At 49.8% G+C, this 21851-nt stretch overlaps 5 protein-coding genes across 5 annotated transcripts; 1 reads left to right on the forward strand and 4 right to left on the reverse strand.

The window, feature by feature from the left end:
- Positions 1-3703: 3703 nt before the first annotated feature.
- On the reverse strand, positions 3704-6625 carry CGGC5_v011024 (uncharacterized protein; the record flags this gene model as incomplete). The annotated part of the gene is made up of 6 exons (XM_066152462.1): positions 3704-3857; positions 3946-4107; positions 4154-4219; positions 4789-4976; positions 5539-6230; positions 6280-6625. 6 exons carry the CDS (start codon positions 6623-6625, stop codon positions 3704-3706), a joined length of 1608 nt encoding a protein of 535 aa, XP_066008126.1.
- A 1792-nt stretch (positions 6626-8417) lies between these two features.
- Positions 8418-9350, forward strand: CGGC5_v011025 (uncharacterized protein; the record flags this gene model as incomplete). The annotated part of the gene is made up of 3 exons (XM_032033500.1): positions 8418-8821; positions 8878-9217; positions 9288-9350. The coding sequence occupies 3 exons, from the start codon at positions 8418-8420 to the stop codon at positions 9348-9350; spliced, it is 807 nt and encodes a 268-aa protein (XP_031887234.1).
- A 1532-nt stretch (positions 9351-10882) lies between these two features.
- On the reverse strand, positions 10883-13300 carry CGGC5_v011026 (Reticulocyte-binding protein 2-like protein a; the record flags this gene model as incomplete). The annotated part of the gene is made up of 1 exon (XM_032033501.1): positions 10883-13300. The coding sequence occupies one exon, from the start codon at positions 13298-13300 to the stop codon at positions 10883-10885; it is 2418 nt and encodes an 805-aa protein (XP_031887235.1).
- Positions 13301-15223: 1923 nt separating this feature from the next.
- Positions 15224-16232, reverse strand: CGGC5_v011027 (uncharacterized protein; the record flags this gene model as incomplete). Its single annotated transcript, XM_066152463.1, has 6 exons — positions 15224-15254; positions 15308-15363; positions 15417-15679; positions 15726-15960; positions 16032-16071; positions 16123-16232. The coding sequence occupies 6 exons, from the start codon at positions 16230-16232 to the stop codon at positions 15224-15226; spliced, it is 735 nt and encodes a 244-aa protein (XP_066008125.1).
- Positions 16233-17319: 1087 nt separating this feature from the next.
- Positions 17320-18135, reverse strand: CGGC5_v011028 (uncharacterized protein; the record flags this gene model as incomplete). Its single annotated transcript, XM_066152464.1, has 4 exons — positions 17320-17356; positions 17412-17583; positions 17957-18063; positions 18110-18135. 4 exons carry the CDS (start codon positions 18133-18135, stop codon positions 17320-17322), a joined length of 342 nt encoding a protein of 113 aa, XP_066008123.1.
- Between the last annotated feature and the right edge of the window lie 3716 nt (positions 18136-21851).

The following is a 21851-nucleotide window of genomic DNA, read 5'->3' on the forward strand; positions in this document are numbered from 1 at the left end:
AAGCGCGGCCGCATGCGCAGGAAAATGCCTAGGCGCAGCCGCGGACGCAAAAGTCTGCGTGGGATACACTGCGCACGCAGAGGCGTGCGTGGGCGGAACAGCCGCTTGCGCATAGACCTGCGTAGGAGAATCTGCATAGGCAGAGGCCCGCTTGGGAGAGACTGCGTCGGCAAGATCCTGCCTAAGCAGGGTCGCCAACGCAGCTTAGATCCGAAGCAAATCTGCGCCAACAATGGCTCTTGATATGTTTGGGTAATCAAGTTCGTCATACCAGCAGCTGATAAAGCTGGATCCAATTCTGCAGCAACCTCGTGGGTAAAGGCCATTTCCGGCGATTGGGCTCTATGCTCCCTTCACGACAAGGTTTTCTTGGTCAGCCCCTTTCTTCGGCAACCGTTTCTGGACTCCCCCTGAGTCGATTATGGCCAGGATTTCTACCCATACGCCGTACATGACGGCGACCGCTCTGTCCACTAGATTGGACATGGCATTTGGGCATCGCCGCTGCTCTGCTAGATCCATTTCCAGCGCCTTTCGATCGTCGATTTTGATATTGATGAACCGGCGTAGTGAGGGGGACAGATGAGACGATATGATTGATGTAGCTCTCTGACTGAGAGGAGAGATTAGGGTTAGATAAAGACAGTACTACGCGCGCACCGTCTTGTCTCGCCTGATATCGTCACACGCCGCCTGGCATTGCCTCATACCAAAACGCTCAAACTCGTAGGAGGCGTCGGTTAAATAAGCCAGGGCGCTGTTTGAGTGCACGCGCAGCATTGGCTGCCCAGTGCCCTTACAAACCCCGCCATCAATACAGGCAGGCCTATTTCTTTCAACTCGCTCGACATCCCATCCCAAATCTCTCACTAAATCGAGGACTCGCTCGGCTCTCGTTCCCTGGTCCGCAAGGCAAAATTCGCTAAAAGCATACTTCAAGGATGTGAAGGCTGTGTCGTACTTGAGATCCATCTTGTGAATCCTGGCTGCTTCGTAAGTCCATTGTACTAGAGAAAGGGTTTAGAGCTTCAACTACATTTTGACCCTTCACCGGACAGAGTACCAGATGCTGCTGCTGTGTTCTGGTGTTGATTTCCGCATATAAGCTACTGAGCAACGATGGTAGCTGGGAGACACTTTGGCCTTTTCACTGCTTCAACGAGCGAAGCAAGTAGCGTATTCCCTCGGTTCTTATAGCTCGCTGATCCGTGCCGCCAGCCTGCTATGCATCTACGCAACCCACCAGCGCAGCCTGCACTCGCTTGCCGCTGCACCGCCTAAAGCGCCCTCTCTTCTGCCACACTTTCCTGTAAAATGGCCTTGTAGAAACGCTCCACGTCCTAGCATTCCAGGTCAACATGCTCCTAGATATTTGAAACAGTCACTCTAAGAGGGCAAACACATTCGAATGAATGTTGTGTATTCCATTTCTGCAACTAGAACGCAATCATGCGGCCCGGATCGAATATCCGCTTCGCCGTTTCCTGCACAGCCTCGAAGGTGATGTAGTTGCAGCTTTCGCTCTGCAAATGCTCCGTGAAAGCGGCAAACTCGCTAAACTTCTCACCGCAACGCTGGTTTGGGCAATGATAGGCTTTCTCCTGGTGCTTAGGCGACTGAAGGTGTTGGTTCAAGGAGTTGAGAAGTTTGAAGGAACTGCCACAGAGTCGGCAGTCGAATGTTTTGCTGCTAGGGTTCCAGGAAGCTGCCGTAGCTTCCGGACTACGGCCAGACCACTGACGCAGTCGCTCGGTGATTAACCCCTTCGGGTCTCTCTGCTTGACGGCCTCGTAGACCTTCATCCGATCCAGCGGGGCTTTGGGACATTTCCCCCGCTCCAGATGATAGAAAATGCCCGCCGCCGTCACGTACAGTTTTCCACAGAAATAACAAGGTTGCTTCTTGCCAAGATGCTGCTTGCTCTTGCGGTGCTGCTGATATTAGCCGCTGCGGTCTATCAACTCAGTAATCAAGAACGAACCATTTTGATGCTATTTGCATTGTCAAAATCTCGATCGCACGAACTGCAGTAGTAGTGCTCATGTATTTCGTGATCTTGGAGTTCTTGCTCGTCATCGAAGCATTCGGTGCACCCGTCATAGTAGCAGTCATACTCTGATCCACCCGAGCTATTTGACGAAGACTCCGCCCAGTGATCAAGGGCGTTCATGTGCTGTTCCACGGCTGTGGAACTACCGAAATAGCGGTCACATGTATCGCATTCGAAATCGGGCGCCTGGTGGAACTTGGCAGCGACATGCTGATCTCGGGATCTCCACGTTGGCCAAGTCTGCCAGCAGGTGCCACAGGCGAACGACATTATGAGATGGAAGAAAGCTGAGTGGCATGGACGCAGAGGAGAAAGGTGCTCGAAGTGGTTGCAATTCACGGAAGGCTGCCTTTTCAACGTTCAGTGCGTGCGTCGACCACTGACCGCATGTCTGCCCAACGATCAGTTATAACACCCGCGTGATGCAGAAATCCCTGGACTGTGTGCATTGAGGCGCTGTATGCGGCCTCCTGCATTCGTGGCGTCTGGCTCAGAAAGGCTGCTGATAGACTAGGTGAAAGATTGAAAACTAACATATTCCAATGGAATGCATAGGGTACATGGCAAGCAATAGGAAGCTTGATGCTTCGCGCGTTTGCTGTGCATTCACATCAAAACACCCGCCCCCGGCCTCACACTGCAATTGGCGATGTAGTGTCTTCCGCAGCACTATAGCCAGATTGTGCAGCGCGACATCGGCAGCAGCTTGGGAATCCGTTGAGGTGGGGTTTCCATGAAGCGCATGCAGCAGGGTACAGCAACTGAGCCCGTCTTAGAGGGTCGGCAGCTAAGCATTCCCTTGATGACCTTCGGACGCACTTGCCGACTGAATTCGTTAGAAAGCGGCCGTTATCGAAGTCGTATCTGCAGTAGCAGCCCCATGCTTGGTGTACTGCTACTGTACCAACATTACTAATGATGAGACAAGACGCAAGAGTCGTATGATTCTGCAGAAGGTCGGTCATCAATTCAAGCATGCCAAGCTGGCAAGTTACAGTACAGCCACAAGACCAGCAGCGATTTTCAACGTGTACGTAGATCGGCGAAGGTGAGGCGAGCGAGTGCGGTCTCGTGACGTACGAGTGTGTCGTTCAAAACCACGTCACCCATAGGCTGGCTGGTCCGTAAGCTAGCTGACCTCCCATCCCTGATCGATTGCACCATACCATAAGGGGATGGGGAGCTGTGGAAAATGGGCATCGCTGCAGTGTAATGCGGGCACTCTGATCTGCTAGATACTCGGGTTGAGTACCCGCCCCATGTATTCCTTGGCCATGGTCTTGTGATACGTACTTGATGACCGCTTTCAGGACAACTGTGGGAGCGTTTTTTCCCCGACGGCTCAGCACCACTCGCTCCAGGATTTCCCATGCTAACATGAAGTAATGCGAACTAATCGGTTGTGCTCGCGATATTGCTGGCACAGAGGGTAGGTGTCTCTGTCGGTATCTGCTACGCCACAAGAGCCATGCTGGAAGTTTCCGAGCGTCTTTTCCAACGTCTGCCAGGACGAGAGAAGATTAGTTTTTCTCAGAGCCACTCCAAAAATTGCGAGATTTGTCACGCATGACACGGTGGTCCTTTGCAGGAGAACGTATGTCCGATATAACGTAAATTCATATTACTGCAGAATCGTCCTGTGCCGTTGGTCTGTTATTGCTCAGTTTTCGTTGCCTGAATACTGAGAGCTTCAAAATCCAAGCCGAACGCCTCATCGTGGCTCTCGGTGTCATTCTGGTCCCAGTCAAACAAAACAGAAACGTCGAGGCTCATGTCCTTTGGCCGCATCCCTTGGTCCAGCGCCTCTCTGATGGACCTCAGAAGCACATCAGCCACAGCTTGTTTCCACTCCTCAATGAATGCCTCTGCTTGCTCCTTTGTCCTGAACTTCTTACAGCAAGCACCAGGGGTTCCGTGCAGTTGAGGCGCCTTCCTTGATCACTCTCCTCGGAGCAGGGGCTCCCCGATCCTTCATATAGTCTAACGCCTTCTGAAGGCTACTGAAACTTTTGAACACAGCAGCGCTATATCCCGTCACCCGCGGGTGTGCATCAGCCCTAACCGGATTAGTCTCACTTAGTTCACGAGAACCGGAATCGATACCAAGACGAGTAGATTGTAGGCTCATCAACGCGCCCTGCGTACACAGCGTAAAACTCCGTGGCTTTGCTTTTGCGTGGGGCTATGATACGTGATATCCAGGAGGTAAGGTGTGAGGGATCACGGCGTCTCGCTCAAATTGAAGAAGAAATCTGGTGAGTAGTAAATCATGGTACCCATTCGATACTTGAACCGAGACAGAAAAAGGATTGAGTTATTGAAATACCACATGTGGCATACTAGCCGTCGAGGGTGTCCCAGAAGCGTCGGTGCGTATAAGTGCGTACAAATGGTGTAATTGGGCATTGGTGCATCATTAGAGTGTTGTGCAATGTCTGGACCGCATATGCAGGAGGCCGCCCAAGCCGCAATTCCTGAATCCACGCCTTGCCACATATGCAATGCAGGGCAGCGCTAACCTGGCCCAACAAACGTCTATGAATGGACACAAGGTGGATAACAGACGTGAGCAAACAGGTTAACAGCGTTGCAAGGATCATGCACGAAGTAAGGTCTCCGCATTATTGTAATTATTGCACTCGCGACTCGTCAACGTAGACATAGGTCTCGAAGGGATGATGCCCGAAAATGGACATGAATTTATGGACTATGTGACATCCGAACTGATCGAGGCATACGTTCGAACCTGAACTTCCGCATTGCAACACGAAGAGTTGCGTAAAAATTGCAGACAAGCGAGGAACTGGCGCTCGTTCCTGACCCAGAGGGCATCATTAACCACGAAAAACTCTCTTTCCTTATTGAATCGTACCCCAAATTGGTCGTCAGAACCCAGTAGATCAACCAGCATCTGCCATGACGGCTCCTGCGACGAATTAAGAATGTCACCAGACGACACAACATCTCGTCTCTGACTGTCATCAGCGCGTACAACATTGAAGACAAATCCTGGGCGTTGATGACCGTTGCAATCTGGCGAACGGGACGTCGATGACGCTCCCCCACCAACTGTAGCCGACAGGTCTTCATCTATCCTCAGAGGCGCTCCTGCAGGGGTTTCATTGTCGATGGTAGACCCTGGAGAGGAGGAAGCGTGTTGATCGATAACCGTGTCTAGAGGACTGACAGGTCTGTAATCAACGAGATCAACGAGATCAACGAGACCCGATATGGATACCCCGGCAGTAGAGTCAAGCTGGATATTCCGGGCGCTGCCGGTTCGATATTGCAACTCTTGTCTGGCCATCGTCTCCATTGAAGTACACAGGTTCGTGATAATCGATTTGTATGTCTTATGTAATTTTGAGTTTGACGCGGGTGGCGATCTCCACGCCAAGTACAATTTTTGGTGGGAGGAAGACACAGAGAAGGAGGCTGGGTGAACATGGAGGAATTTCTGGCACAAGAAGCAGCTTTTTTTTACTAACCCCGATAAACCGGAATGAAGGTATGAGCTCGGGGTGCTGATCGTAGAAACCAACAAGCTGCATTTCGGCATGAACAGCGAGGCGGAGATGAGAGGCCTTACGGAAGTAAGACTCAGGGTTCGTAGCGCCCCACACTGAAGCCAGCCTAGTCGCGAATTCATCTTCTCGGTCTCCAACAATCCTGCGAAGAACTTCACTCAGAGGTCGTTCGTGTGGTGGAATCGAAAAGTCGAGTCTCGGGGGGGAGTGAATAGGTTCTATCCGCATAGGACAGAAAAGTCCGGGGTATTCCGCCGGTAGTTGGCATAGCGCCCTCGAGGCGACTGCGTATCTTCCCAACTTGTAAATATGGTATATCCACCAAGGTAACTGACTGCCTTGGGCCGAGAATATCGCTTCAATATATGTCGAGTACTCCCATTTTGCCTTTTCTGCCCAAAGAATATGGGGCAATAGCTGCACGGCAGACGCGCCTGTCGCAACGGCCGTGACCGCACTCAGGTTTTCCATCCAGGCCGAAAATTGTTGAGCGTCGGCAAAAGCAGGCTCAGAAGAAAGCAGCAATAAGGTGTTCATGATATCGGGAACCTCTGACTGCACTCTATGGAGCTTATCAAAATAGTAGCGAATCTTTTCCACATCAATACGAATGATCTTCATCAAAACATCAATTCTCCGTTCAGTTGTGAGGCCTGACCAGGACATTAGCTTACATCTTCTTAGTAAAGTGGATAATCTTACCCCTATTTGACACGTCGTGAAGATCTGATATCAAGTCCCTCAGAAGTAACAAGGTTGTGTCACACACTCCAGCATTGCTAGCAATGCGGACGACTGTGCCTTCCGGCGCTCCTATCTCAAGCGTCGCAGCCGACACTCGGGCTGCATTTTTATGCGTTGAGGCGAGGAGTGCAATAGAATCGAGAAATTTTCTTTTAAGAAGCACTTCTCGAGACCCATCCGCATCGTGAGGATGACGGTCGAGGCCGTATGTTGTCGGGCTGCCCCTTACAGGGTCAAGCTTGTAGAGAAGTACGGCATCTTGGACGAAACGTTTCTGTACTTTACCGGCAATCTCGAGAGTCATTGTTGCTTGCGAAATCATAGGTAGCATTGTGCAGCTGGCAAAACGAACGTTCACGAGCCTGATGACAGAAAGTCTGAATTGCAGCTCTATACGGGCTTCACCTATCGAAATCATTTTCACGTGCTAACAGACAACCACGAACAGAGTTCTCCATTGCATATATTGCTGTGCCAAGACCCGGTGCTTGAGGAGGACGCTTGCAGTGGTTTTGTATATCATTGGCCGCTCCTCGCGATTGCGTTTAGCCCAACGGAAAGCCTTCGGGCTGCTCTTGCATGCGGTGGTGAATGTTAAGCGTCCGGTGTGCAGCTCCACCCCAGTGAAGGGAATTGTCCGGGGCGCATTGTGGATACTCTGATGTTGTGCTGTTGCCCCGTGCGTGACGGAACGCCCATAAGGGGAAGATCTACTAGGATGGGCTGGCCAAGGCCAGCCCGGCTATATACGGGGGGCGGAGCGGCCATACGATGCCCCGAGAGGGCCGGGGACCCCGGCCGTCTCGCACCCCGCACGACCTTCCCGGTTTGCCAGATTAACGCTGCAAAGCAAAGTAAAGCTCGGTGGGGATTGTGATTCTTCGATCGACTGGGAAGGGCACCACTAACTTTGCGAATGGGCCAATCACAGGAAAGTTGATCCGTTTGAAAGTGGAGCACCACTTATCGCGCATCTGAATGCATGAGGGGTGCCTGCCACGTGGAGCAGCAACCGGCAATGGATTAAAAACAAGGCGGATAACATGAGCAATAAGTAACATACAGCAAAGAAGAGCGCAGGCCGGCAGGGAGTCGCCTTCCGAACATTACCTATCTCCAGCCTGTTTGGCACTGTACGCTTTGCGGGGTTGGTGGGAATGAAGGCGAAGAGCACACATTACCTGCATGTACATGACCCTACTCAGACGCTCACAAAATTGCGCGATCTGGACGCAATGTTCTTCGCGGCATTCTATGATTCGACTTCAGCCAGCAGACAACCTCCAACGAGAACCAGAACAAGGCGAACGAAGCTGCATGGTTCGTCTCGTCTTCACCGGCTGCAAGTTGGCAGCACGCCAAGGGGGGTTGTTTCTTGCACCTGCATGCCACGAATAGAATACCCCCCAACGACATAGTATACTGAGGCACAGTTGCACGAAGGATTACCAGATCGAGGACGCCGAGTGCTCGATAGCACCAGCCAGGAGAGCTAACGGCCCATGGTTGGTTGACTGTTACTTTCATCGAATCGTGATTGTGACAACCTGCTGATCCCTGGATTGACTGCATCATCTAACGAAGCAATCTGCTCGCCTCATGGCCAACGTGCACCATTCCAACGGTCGCATGCATGTGTTGGTCCTGTGAACCAACATGTTTCTGTTGCATCGGGGACACAAGCACACCGGTGAGACTGCCTGCCGGGACATTAGCCACGGGGCAGCCATAGCCCGGTTAATAGTGAGTGAGTTGAAACACAGCCTGGTTTATAAGTAACTGTGAGCAGCAAACATCTCCAACTTCTTTTCCTCCCTCAGATTCATAGCAAATCGGAGACCCATTTGCCACTAGCATCATGGCTCCGACGGCGAACCACGACACACCAAAGACGGGTCCGCCTGCTAATGGCCAGCGACCCGAAGATGTTCTTGACGAATTCGTTTCTTGTATTGGAAGATTCTGCACTCAGAAGAGTTTCTGAGATCTTAAGACTGTGATTTTGGGCCACGACGAACTATAAAGGAAGCTTGTCAACACAGAAGCCGCCTACAAGAAGAACCTCGAAGAATTCATGCGGCTGAGTGCGGATCGAGATGCTGAAAGAGGCGTTCAAAAAGAAGACCGAGGAACAAAACCAGGAGCACAACAAGATCCAGAAAGACAAAGAAACAGCTTACCAGAAGCTTAGAGCCGAGCAAGAAATTACGAAGACACTGACAGGAAAGATCAAGTCACTTGAGGATGAAGTTCAAAGATCCATCGCTGAAAGCAAAAGGCAAGGCGACCGCGCCACGACTCTTGGGAACACTAATGAGACGCTGAGCAAGGACTTAAAGGAGGCCAAGGACATTATTGCCAGGTTGGACGCCAAATTGAAGGCCATCAAGAACGAAATAAGCATCCAATCTAAGGACTTGACAACAGCTGAAAGCAAGCTCGCAGAGATTCGATTACATACCGCAACATTGACGGTGCTTGATAATGTGAGATCTGACATGTATGTGAGCAACCATTGTTAATCATTGTATGACGGGGGATAACACTTGATATCAGATACAACATGCTTGCATCGTCGTTCAAAGACGCCCTAGCCTTGTTCAAGGAGTTCCTAGGTCATGACATCGGCAGAGCCCAGCTACAAGACACGAAATCTTGGGATCGTGTCAGAGATCATGCGGCCATACAGCGCGCAATTCCAATTCCGGCCTCTAAATCGGTCAACGGTAAAAACATGAGGGCGGTCGCGGGCCTGATAATCTGTGGCAGAGCACTAGCCATAAACGTCTTCCGACCAACATACCTCTCCATGGGCTCCGACATCGAAGAGTTGCTACGCGCGCTAGCCATGGCGAAGCCCTCCCAGGAGATGTTCATTCGCGCCGTGCTCCATGAAGTATTTCCAGAGCAACAGAGAATGCGTGGAGACAGATGCTCTGAACTTGTGTTTGACGAGGTATTCGCAGCAGTTGCTGATTGGGTACCTATCGACCAACATGCGACGTTTAGATCCCGGCTCAGTCAGCTGATAAGTTTGTTACGTGGGAGCTGGCAGCGTATCCAAAGGCTGGACGAAAAAGTCGAGCCGTGTTTCGTCTTGAAGACGCCGTATGACTGGCAACCTCTGCCGAAGTGGATAGACGCAGTCGCACCAGATAACCACACCAGAGCGACGGCGCCAGGTGAAGGCAACAAGGAACGTCAAACGCAATAGAAAGATTTGAAGCCGGTAATGCTGTCGACGAGCGAAATTGTCAAAATCGTGTGGCCAGCTTTCCTCACCACCGCGGACGACGAAGCAGGCGCATCAGACCCGGTCTGCCCTGGGTATGTGCTTACGCGTGCTGAGGTTCAAGGCGCCGAGGACGAGGAGAATTCGCGGAGAGCCACGCGGAGAGCTGCCCGTAACCCGAACGGTGGATCCCAAAGGAATAGACGAGACTCTGCTGTTTTTTTATCCTAAAGGTCTTCCAACGCGTCGGAAGTCAGGTAGCTCGTCGCTGGCGGGCTGACAAATGATGAGTGTGTGAAGTGCTTGACACGGCATGATTGGACACTGGCAAAGAAGGATTGAGAATGAATCGGCAGATTGGAATATTACTTACCCATTAGGCAAGAGGCTCGTATCGACTCAAAACGTACAGGAAGCGGGCGGGTATCATGGAACTCAGCGGGAGACCTCATGACATAGTGATAGCAAGCATATCGCACGCGCCCCCTTCAATAGGTTTCCTATTCATCTCGCTACATCTAGTTTTCAGATCCAATTCACGGACCAATCATGATTCAACGGTGGCCCCAGCGTCAGCCACGGCCAGCTTGCAGACTACGGCTTCCACTTCTGTGGCGTGGATACCTGGCACTTAGCATGAGCCGGTTTGGGCGCTTGACTTGAGAGCAATCGTTACAGGGGACGTGCTTCTGTAACGCATGCAAGTCTCTTCTTGCTGAGCGCCGCCTGGAGTCCAAGGAGACGCAGAACCGCGCTTCGTGGGAGATTAGATCGGCTATAGTTGTCTTCGACAACCTTCGAAACGCCTGGTACATGCTTTGGACGTCCTGGGATACGGTGACAGCCTCAGAATATGGAACGTCCATGGGCAATGATGATAGTCCATGGTTAAACCTGGGAAGTCCTTTGATACTCCTGGGACGTCCTGGGACAATGTCAATAGTCCTGGGACAACCAGGGACAAAACTGGGACGTCCGCGGTCACTCCTGGGATACTCTGGGATCCTTGGACACACCTAGGACATCCATGGACACGCCAAGGACGTCACAGGACAAGGGTGGTAGTCCTGGGACTCGCCTGGGACGTCCATGGATACTTCTGGGACGTTCTGGAACTAGGGCAATAGTCCCAAGAAATGCCCGAGACGTCCAAGAACAACGGTGATAGACCAGGCTGGTTCCCGCCTGGTCCTCCGCAAAGAGATAACCTAACGATACCAACATGTGTTATATAAATCACTAAAGCTTGCAATTCTCGTGCGCGAAGCGACAGTACCTATGTCCTCAGCATCGAGATATCTTCATAGTAAACATACTACACCGGATAAATCAGACCGAGCTATCGTACATCTTGACCTTACTGTCCACACTGACAGCGGTTCTTCGCTGCACCGCTGTAATATACCTTGAAACATGACCCACGATGGATTCTAGTTCTATGGCAAAACCGTCTTTCCCTTGATATACCGATGATCCCGGCTTCTCAAGCGCTGCACGCTTTCTCTTTTTGCTTTGAACGTTAGAATTGAGCAAGCCGAGCGGAGGGCGACAGCTGAGTTCTGCCCGCTCGAAATCCACTACCATGATACTACCACCCACTGTGTCACGCAAGACGTTACGTAGCTCTGCATCGCGGTGAAGAACACCCAACTTATGCATTTTCTTATATGCCTGGGCAACCACGTTGATGTCGGCCTTGGCGGCTTGATTGGCGGTGTCGAACAAAGGCACGCCGGCCCAGCTGAGGAATAAGACGTGCTTGTACACGCCGCTGTCGTAATACAACGGCAGCGCTAGGTCTGCCCGCCCCAGGCAAACAGGAACATATTTTCCCTGAATCGGGTGAAGTCGATCGTACACCTCGTTCTCATGGCACAGGCGGGCCAGATCGAGTGTCTCAACGCCTTTGGCGACAAGAGTGTAGCCGTAGCGGGATAGCCTGACCTTAAAGAGTGAGCCAGTTGAGCCGGACAGGTGAAGTGGTACGACATCTGCGTCAGGGCCACGGTCTTCGGCGAGTTGAGTACGGACGAGTCGAAGGAAGTCTGATTGGTTTAGGTGCTGCTGTCCGTGATCCTGCGAATTCGGACAGCGTCCATCTATCCGCCCACCACTCGCAAGTCCAAGCAGGCATTGCGTGGTGCAAAAGGGACAATCCTTGATATTTTGCTGCTTGCCTTGGCTATGCTGTCGGCCTCTCTTGCTTTGTTGCGCCTCTTTTCTTGCCGACCCCGCCACCGTTGACGTGACGATAGCTTTGTCCTGAGTATGAGGCACTCGTGATGGGGTAGGTGACGGAGGTGTCCCTTCTCCATCGTCACTACTATCGTCTGGTAGCCTTGCGTTGCCGTCGGATTGCTTGCAGCGAGACCGTGTCCGAATTGGCGAGCGCTTGAACCCTCGCCAGCGTTGGGGCTTGTATGGAGAGGGGCGCGCTTCCTTGCCCTTACGCACTGTTTCGGGTATGTTCCTTAACACGTCGTCATACTCTACAGCCCAAGTATCAAGAGCTGTGGTTGCGTCGTGCCATGACAATGGGGGCGGTTCAGCACGGAGGGCCTGCAGGATAAAGGCAAAGACCTGCGCAACAGCTGTGCCATAAGGACTGTTCTCACCATCGAGCACGTCCAGATTAGGCACGCGCACAGAATAGTATACGATGGTAGGATCATCCGGGATGTGCAGAAAGACGAATGCCTCTCCTGTGCACACATATCCATATCGGATGCCTTTGCCGATCATGTACGAGAAGAGCTGGGTCACAACGGCGGCAGCGAGCGATCTCGATGCAAACGCAAACCCTTCACCGTCCTTGTTTATCACGTCGCGTTCCGGCCGTATCTCAGACTCCAGACCAGTGACGACCTCGTCGCGTCGCAACTTATGCGGTGCCTTGTACTCGATCGCTAGGGCTGGAACGTTTCGGCCGTCGGAGGTGCGATATATGCAGAACTGATCAGCCCGATTGCCCTTCCCTCTCGCTCTGCGTCGAGGCTTGTGGTTGGATAATTTGGAGGCTGTTGCCGCGGGGTCGTTGTCATCCTGCTCGATGGACATTTGCTCCATGGCTTCGGGAAGGGCTTCATCTGTCTGTCCGAGGTTCGTGTGGCTCTCGAACGTCACGATCCCTTGCAAGCCTATCTTTTGTCGGAGTCGCTCGTTGCTGTATGCCTTTTCGACCAACTTCTGGACTGCGTTCTCGACCGTATCGCGCTGGAAGTTACGGAGACCAAGCTCGCTGCTGATGGGTCTGATGAGAGACATGACGTATTCCAGTTGATGCGGAGATGGAAACACAGCTTCCGAAGAAAACGAGTCGAAGTTCAAGAGTTGATCCCATATCTCCTCTTGTCTTATCGCAAAGTCGTCCCATGGAATGATTTGTCGAGGGAAAATCCGGCCAGTCGGGTTGGTGGTTTCGCCTTGCGTAGTTAAGGTGCGATCGGTCACTACTTGGATGGCGAGGCTGAGCGAGTGGCAAGATTCGAGATATTTCTGGAGTGTTTGTGGTTGCGAGGTTTTTGTGAGTTCTTCAGCCTCCTCTCGTCGGCGCTGTTCCTCCTCTCGTCGGCGCTGTTCCTCCTCTCGTCGGCGCTGTTCCTCCTCTCGTCGGTGCTGTTCTTCCTCTCGTCGCCGTTGTTCATCCAAAGCACGATCTTCCGCTTGCTCGCGTCGTGCTTGCTCTTCCTCGCGTCGAGCTTGCTCTTCCCGAAGTTTTTGTCGTAAAAAGGCGATCTCGTCTTCCATCGTGGTGAGAGCGATGCGCGACGGGGAACAAAGAACAAAAAAAGTCAGGCTTTGATACCCGCAAAATTAAGGTGTTCATTGTAGCCTGTCAACATGCTGATATGATCCGTGTTGCCCCAACAACAGTCGCGCCAAGGATTCGAGATTGGCGTGGCAGTGGTGGGTTTGCTGGTCTTCTCCTTAGCTTCTCGGCACAAAGTCGGGCCGGTGCAACACAGGCTGCAAGGCCAAGCTCCGCTTTGGGTCCTACGGGGATCTCCGTAACTGCTTCCATTGTCCAGATCAACCTTGCAATAAACCCACTTGCAACCCTTACATAGGGCCGACGGGTGCGGCGGTCCTTCTTTTCCACCTTGAACTTATGGCTCTATTTCAACGCCTGCCCACTTTTTTGAGTCGGTATACGATCCGCTCGATGTAAGACTTCTCATCAATTATTGGCAGTGCTAGAACCTCGACGGTCTCCGTGGGACGCTGTGCGTTAGTCGCAGCGGGCGGTGGTGACCTTCCAGTTGGAACGGGCGATGCAACGGCGAGAGGAAAGGTAAGCAGTGGACAAGAAAAGATCTGGAAGGAAAAGAGATAGTGGCAAACACAAAGCTAATTGTAAATATAGAACGAGTCTGTTTTATTTACCTCTTCCCTAACTTCTTATCCCGCTTCCCCATGATCGCCCAATGTTGAACAATACCCTGTTCGCTTCGCTGCAGTTTACCAGCAATCCACGACAACTCCTTTTTCTCCCAAACCCATGCACGTAGTCTTGATTCGTCCAAAGGTGTCCAGCGGCGTCGCTGACGCCTTCCACCATTTTTCTCAGCAGCACCAGGGCTGTCACTATGATCGGAGCTCACACTTGAGCCGTCGCTGTCGCTCTCATTCCCAGAGCTGTCGTCTGAGCTTTCGTCATTCATGACTGTCTCGGGCTTTGACATCTCGACGGTTGCACCCATCATGTGCTCCTGATTCATCATATAGCAGTCATTGCTCCTTCCCCTGCTGTTTGTGTCGTGTGGAAGCCTCTTCTTGGCATAATCCCTGACGAACCCGAGGAGTAGCTCAAACAGGTCCATTCCCACTTCACTGCTAGACAACTCAGCCCTCCCTTCAGTCATTCTCTGTATCGTGTTGCTTATCCGTAGCAAGTATTTTGCAGAAAAGCCACAGGTATGACATGTGCCTGCGGATACATTCGTTGCGGTATCGACAGGCAGGAAAGGAACTCGCCCAGGCTTTTGGGTACCAGGTTTGGTTGAAGATTGGCCGTGGGGAGGTGAACCGACTTCAGGCGTTATTGACGTTCGATCTCGTTGTCTTGCCATCGGCTTGCCCTGTGATCTAGAGGAGCGCCTGAGCTGTCTGTTGCACTGGGCTATGAGGCCCCTCTCGCCTGGCTTGCCTTCCGAGACTCGAGACGGTAGTGGGCGTAGAGTCCTGGCAGATAGAACTGATGACGTTGACGCGCTGACCGCGTCTTCTAATCTTTTTCGTTTTCGTTTAGACAAGTGACGGTCATGGGTCCCGCAGCATTCATCGATTGCCTCACGCCCTCGTTTCGTTCGGGTAGCGGTGGCATCACCGCCTGGCTGTGAGACTGAGACATGATCTGAAGCTGGAGTGGGAAGCGCTAAACCGTCTGTTTGTGGCTCTTCCACCATGTCTAAGGGAGCGGCGGCCGTATCAATCGATAAACTAGTGATAGGAATTGTCGCGCATGACGTGATACCCGCAGAGCCAGTCGCCGCGGAGCTGCTGGTCGAGAGGGCGTGCAGTACGGCAATCCCTGATAAGTCCCGATCCGTGAATTTGGGTGTTGCAGCCACTGAGTCCATAGAACAACTCTCACCATCACTATCGTCATGATCAGAGGTCCCGCTGTCACTGTTGGCTGAGGCATCATCACAGCTATTGTAGGTATCGCCACTATCGCTCTTCTCTTCGTCTTGAGTAAGGTCTGAATGCTTGCGTTAATCTCAAATGCGTCTGATTTGCTTTCTGATCACTGACCTGCGTTCATGTTGCTCGTACGTCGACTTGATGGGCGAAGCTGCCCAACTGAATTTCTGGCTACGTAAGGAGCTGGTGGCAGTTGGCTTTGTGCAGAAGGATTTGCCACTTTCTGGTAGTTCGGTTCTGCAAAAGGCTGAGCAGGTATCGGGGCGCAAGGCAACCAGGACCCCGAAGATTTGAGATCATCTGCCGATGCGGTATTTGTGATTTCCGCTGTGACACCATCGATCTCGGAGATTGGGGCAAAAGGCACTGTCGTGTGTTCGAGCTCGGCCAGCGTGTTACCGTCGTATAACTCGGCTGGCTCAAAGGACTTAACAAGATTGAGACCTTGATCGTTAATACTAGCAAAAATGGTGGCAAGACCACCTGCTTATTGTAAGTCAATGCTTATTGGGACTCACTGTGGGCTTACCTGATTTGTAGCTTGACCACTTAGTCTCTGTCAAAAACGGAGGCCGAACGTCTTGCTCCAGTGATGTTGCGACCGCTGTTGACGAGCTTGTTGATATTTGCGGTTGTTTTTGCTGCTTCTCGCGCTGGCATAGACGCTTCTGTTGGTCGCGCTGCTTCTGTTTACGCTCCTTTTCTTGGTAAAGCTTTGCAAAGGATTGCACGTCATACGTTCTTTTGAAATGTGGCTGGGCCATCTTTGGCGAAGGAGTAAAAATAGTAGTAAATTGGTTGAGCATGAGCGTCTGAGTACAGTCGGCTGTCGTACTCGTGGACGAAAGAGGGCTTTATATAGATTTCCAACGATGCTAAAGACCCTGTCAGTGCACTTGACAGTCGGACCAAAACATCCCACCAACCTATGAAGGAGCCAGAAGTTTCCGGCGTTGCAGCCTGAACCTCGCCTCGAAGCCTTTCGCTTCATACGGGCGCTTCTGCTATGTGGATCCTGACGCTGACGGTGTATCATTTTGTGTCTGTGTCTCGGAGATGCCCCTGCCGCCTGGCTTTTTCCCCTTTTCCAAAACAGGCCAACGATTGACCATGGATGGCAGCTTGCAGCCCGAGCCTTTGATTAAATTCCGCAAGCCACGCCACCAACACCGAAGCAAGCCAGGCCCAGGTTTAGGGGCATGAATCGTAATTGACAGGCCAAGACAGGTATCTATACGTTGATGCAAGCTCTCGGGCTTGTGTTTGCACCGAGGGAGGTTAGTCCGGCAGAACACGACCCTCCATCGAGCTCGGCTAACCTGTCAGCCGGCGTAGCGACTCGGCCTCTTGACACGGGGGAGAGGGGTCATCTGCTCCCTCTTCTGGGAAGTGCGCCATGATTTTCCACAGCCAAGCGCACGATCCGTCAGGACTGTTACCTCGGAAGCCGTACAATAGTCTCAAGCTGTTGGGATAAGGCAGGATTCATGGCGGGGCTGTTGGTCGTCTTGGGAATATTGCGCCGGCACTTTGAGCTTTGCTCGAGATTCCTAGCAACCTCCGTCTCGTATATGCAAGGTGATTGATGTTGGTACCCCTTAGTCGGAGGCAACCCAGGCAGACTCGAACGGCATGATCGAGACGAGAATTGCCTCTTCAGGCAATTTTATGGACTAGGAAGCCAGCATAGCGGCTAGCCAAGGCGCCGAAGCAACGTCCAACCGTTCGTCTTGCTAGGCAACGATGTACGGACTTCCAGGTTCATGGACCGGGAGTCCTGCCCACGGCTTGGAAGCATCCCAATGGGGCAATCTCGTCGGCGAACTCTTGCTCTTCATCTTGCGAGAGTGCTGCGAAAAATGCGATCCCGGCCAGTGGAACACAGCAGCGACGTGACTCTCTGCGGCGGTTACGGATTGCTGCGCCCTGACTGAGATTCCGAGTGCCAGCGTGAGCTGATTCTCGGGGTCTCGGATAGAAGACTTCTTTGTAAGCTATATCCCAGGTCTGGGTCGATGTTGCATGAGCCAAGCCCCTGAGGAGGAGGCTGTCTCAAGGATGGCGTGGCCAGACCATCGTTCAACGGCATAGCCGCGAGGCGTACATGGCCTGGCTTGCGTGCTTTATCTCGTATATGCGAGGCCGTCATCGTCGGTGGCACTTCGCCAGGGATAGGTGAGCTGAACGTCCAGGCTGCAGTCGAGACGTGAATTACCCAGAAAGCAAATTCTGTTGGCGCAAGCCATCGTGGCCCCTGACCAATGCGTCCTTAGAGCTCGGGGGACCCTCGGCGAGGCAGAGCCTGCCTTTTCTTGACCAGTAGCCCAGCTGGATGCCAATCTTCGTGACAGGCGGTATTTCTGGCCGCCTTTGCTGCTCCCCGACCGCTGACAAGGTTAAAAGCTTGGAAATTACCAAATATGGCAACTTGTCGCTCAAGACCTGCCTCCCTTCGCCCGAGGAAGGAGTTTCAGGGACAGCACGAGCGCTTGTCGTGATACCTGACACGACACCTCGAGCCACCGCTGCATGGTTGTCTGATGCCGTGGGCGCATCTCACGCCCCCCGCTGAGTTATCAAACTACTAGAAGCGGTAATTTTGGTTCTGAGGGTGAGGCGAGGCACCCGGCGGCTTTTCTCCACGGCACTAAACCCGCAACGAAGCATTCGCGAGAACTGACGTGGCACCTCGGACCAAAGCTGATCCCATAATCTCCCCTGAGTTCTCAAATTACCAGAACGGTCAATTTTGGGTCGGACGGTAAAGGCTAGGCAGACGCGGCGGGACGGCAAGGGGAACCCTCGAGAGTGGGCAAGGCGCCAGGCAGTAGAGGAGGGTCGACAAGACTACCATAACCGGCAAGACTCTGAGGAAATTAGCAAGTGTTGCAGCAGGAGAACACCGGAGCTTACTGTGTAGAGCACGCTGCATCTGGCATCGAGACGGTAGGTACAGGTAGTGGAGAAGAGACAACAGGACCTTCTGATAGCCAGCCCAAACTGGTGTTGAGAAAAGCTGTGGTTTATCGTGGTTTGATGTCGCGAGCTATTGGGAGTCGAGCAGACGTTGACGAAGAGTGAATGGAATGGTGTGGATGTGGCTGAGGTATGCTCAGCATGAAAGTGGCGCAAAGCATTGCTGCGAGGAAAGAAAGATACAAAGGGAACTTCGAGGTACATCGGTGCGTTGGGCGGGGCAGGCGCTCTTATAAGGGACGGCAAAAACGGCGAGTGATGGCATGGCCGAGAATTACCCGATGTGGCAGGTGCCAAAAATGGCATGTCAGGACCGCCGTTTCCGAAGGCGGGCAAGCCGTCTCATGTTTTACTATCTTTAACTTTACTTTAGTAATAATATAGCTTATAATTACTTAATTACTTAATTACTAACTATTAATATAAGTATAAGTATATTTAGAAGTATACTATATATACCTATATAGTATAAAGTTATAAATAGGCTAATATTATAATAAAAAGTAATAATCTTAAGTATTTATAGGAATTTAATTATATAGATAATGATAAAAGAAGAGATATATTATAATAATTCCTATTATTATAGTTAGTAAGTTATATCCTCTAATAAAAAAAAGTAAGGAGAAAGATAATTTAAAATATAACTTATTAAACTACTAATTATATAAAGTATTTATATAACTATATATATTATATAATTAATATTATAGTTATAAGTTATAATAAATAGAGTATTTTATATAAAGTTTTATATTTTAAACTTTATTAATTTATTTTATATAGAATATTAAAGTAAGTTAAGCCTTATTATTATTCTTATATTATTATTATTATTATAAAAGAATATTATATATTAATAATAATAATAATATTAATAATAATAATAATAATAATAATAATAATAATAATAATAATAATAATAATAATAATAATAATAATAATAATAACGCTTAACTTACTTTAATATTCTATATAAAATAAACTAATAAAGTTTAAGGTATAAAACCTTATATAAAAATACTTTATTTATTATAACTTATAACTATAATATTAATTATATAATATATATAGTTATATAATTATATTATATAATTAGTAGTTTATTAAGTTATATTTAAGTTATTTTTCCCTTTACTTTTCCTTACTTTAAAAAAAAACCTACTAACTATAATAATAAGAATTATTATAATATATTACTTCTTTTATTATTATCTATATAATTAAATACCTATAAATACTTAAGATTATTACTTTTTACTATAATATAAGCCTATTTATAACTTTATACTATATAGGTATATATACTACGCCTCTAAATATACTTATATTTATACTAATAGAAAGTAAGAAGACTAATCTAGCTTTTATAGTTAATATTAGTTAAATTCTATAGTATAAGGCTAGCAGCTTTTTTAGTCTTAATATATAATAAATATTAATTAACTATTAATAATAGCTTTAAATATATTATATTAAAATTTAACTTTTTAATATTAAATCTTTATTTAGTTTATAATATATATAACGTGGTTTACCAGTCAGCCGCGCATATCAGTCAGCCGCGCACTTTTTCCAACCTTTCAAACATTTTATAAGTTTATACAACCACAACGTATAAAATCAATTAGCTCTCGTCAGTACATGAATTGCTAGACGATTCTACATCTTTAGAACATGTTCGCGCATTATGGCCTGTCTTGCCGCACACACCGCAACGCCGTTGAGCCGACCGACCCTTCTTCGACGGACCCCCTTCTTCACCTTCTTGAGGCGCTGGACGTTTCCCTTTGCCCTTTTCTTCTAGGATAACCTGAGATTCTGCTATACTAAGTGCTCCTCCAAGCTGGACGCGCGTCTTTTTCGCTCTCCGGCGCTTAGCAAGCGCCACATTGGCATCCTGAAGTGTGCGCACCTGATCCGTCAAAATCGTGATCGAGTGTGCCATTGCCTGCGCACCCTTTGCTAGCCGGTCAACTGCCTCAATTATTGGTGTTGGAGAGCTTCCCTGATGGGCTGAGATCCGACTTTTAATAAAGTTAGACTGTGAAAGCGCTTCGTGGCGGTTGGAGGGCGTTTGCGATTGCCAGGCTGGTGGTGTGTTGAGGGGTCGGTCACAGGAGGTGTTGGCGTCCTTATATGCACATCGAGCTTCCCAATCACATAGTTTGGGTCCCACGGTAAAATACCAGCTCCGCGGAAGGCGGATTTGATATTTTCACTCGTAAAGATCTTGTTGTGGGCCTTGCAGAAGGCAACAAAGAACTCAGATTTCGTGATGTGGTTCACGGAGGATTTGATGAATAGGTTGATTTCATCCCCGTATGCGCGCTTTAAAGGCGAGTAAAGTGCAATATCCAATGGCTGGAGTAAATGGGATGAATGCGGAGGCATACTGACGGTTATAATATTATTCTGCTTGCAGTATTCGTCGAAATCGGCCGATAAATGGCTCTCGTGCCCATCGATTATTAGCATCCGATAGACACCTTTTGCGTGGGCCTGAGTATGCTTATCGAAGTGTTTAATCCAGTCAAGACCTGTCTGATTATCCGTCCATCCATTAGCAGTAGGTTTGATAACCCAGTCGCTAGGAAAACCTGATTCCGTGGTCCAACTTGCAAGGTGATATGCGCCCTTGACAATCACGAACGGAGGGATGCACCAGCCGCCTGAATTAATACATTCAATGACTGTAGCCCATTCACGATTGCTAGGCTGGACAGACTTTGCTTTGCCGCGTCGATCAGCGCGTGTTACCACCATTGACGCGGTGATCATGCCCATCATGAAGCCAGTTTCGTCGAAATTGTATAGGTCCCCCTCTTGGATGCCGTATTTGACCATCATATTGCCCAACAACGCGAACCACTTCGAAATGACCCCTGGATCCTCTTGAAGTGCCCTTTGATAATCATATGGACGATTAAATTTAGTCTTCAGAGTCGGCTGCGAGTCGATAAACCTCTTGGCCCAATGCTTCCCAACGGGTGTCCCATTCCGCGTCCGCAGCAGGAGATTCGCCATATCTTCCACACTAGCGAGTCGCAGGGGAAACCCTCTAGAATCCTGCTCAATAACGTATCGGAGAAGTGTTTTCTCTTCGATCGGATCGAGTTTATGTCGTTGAGGCTGGATACGGTCGCGGCGTAGTCGATTGTTCATTCTGTCGCATAAGGTACTTTCGGGGATACTGTATATCTTCGCAGCGCTTCGCGTACTGAACTTATGACCTGCAGCGCGTGTCGATCGGATCGCCTCAATAGCAAAAATAATCTTATCTTCTTGGGTGTAAATTGGCATTGCTGTTGTTGAGAAATTACGCGTCAAAGGTTTAAGTGGCTGGGAACAAAGCGCGTTGTGGAAAAAGTGCGCGGCTGACTGATATGCGCGGCTGACTGGTAAACCACGTTATATTTAATTATTATTAAAATATATTATCTTAGTAATATAATATAACACTATTAAGAATAAATAAGTATAACCCTTAACTAGCCTTAAAAGTAGTATTAGGATACTTACTACGCTATTAAGCTTAAGAGAAATAGCATAATATGTTGTTTAGATGCCAGCTCAGCTGATCTGGCCTGTACTGTTCAGTACCATCCATACGGGTCGATCCATAATATGTACTCTAGAACATTTCCTACTTCTTGTTATCCTCACCCCCACTCCTCTG

Source organism: Colletotrichum fructicola (assembly GCF_000319635.2).
Source record: "Colletotrichum fructicola Nara gc5 chromosome Unknown KSG_Nara_v1_contig06, whole genome shotgun sequence".
Taxonomy (NCBI): Eukaryota; Fungi; Ascomycota; class Sordariomycetes; order Glomerellales; family Glomerellaceae; genus Colletotrichum; species Colletotrichum fructicola.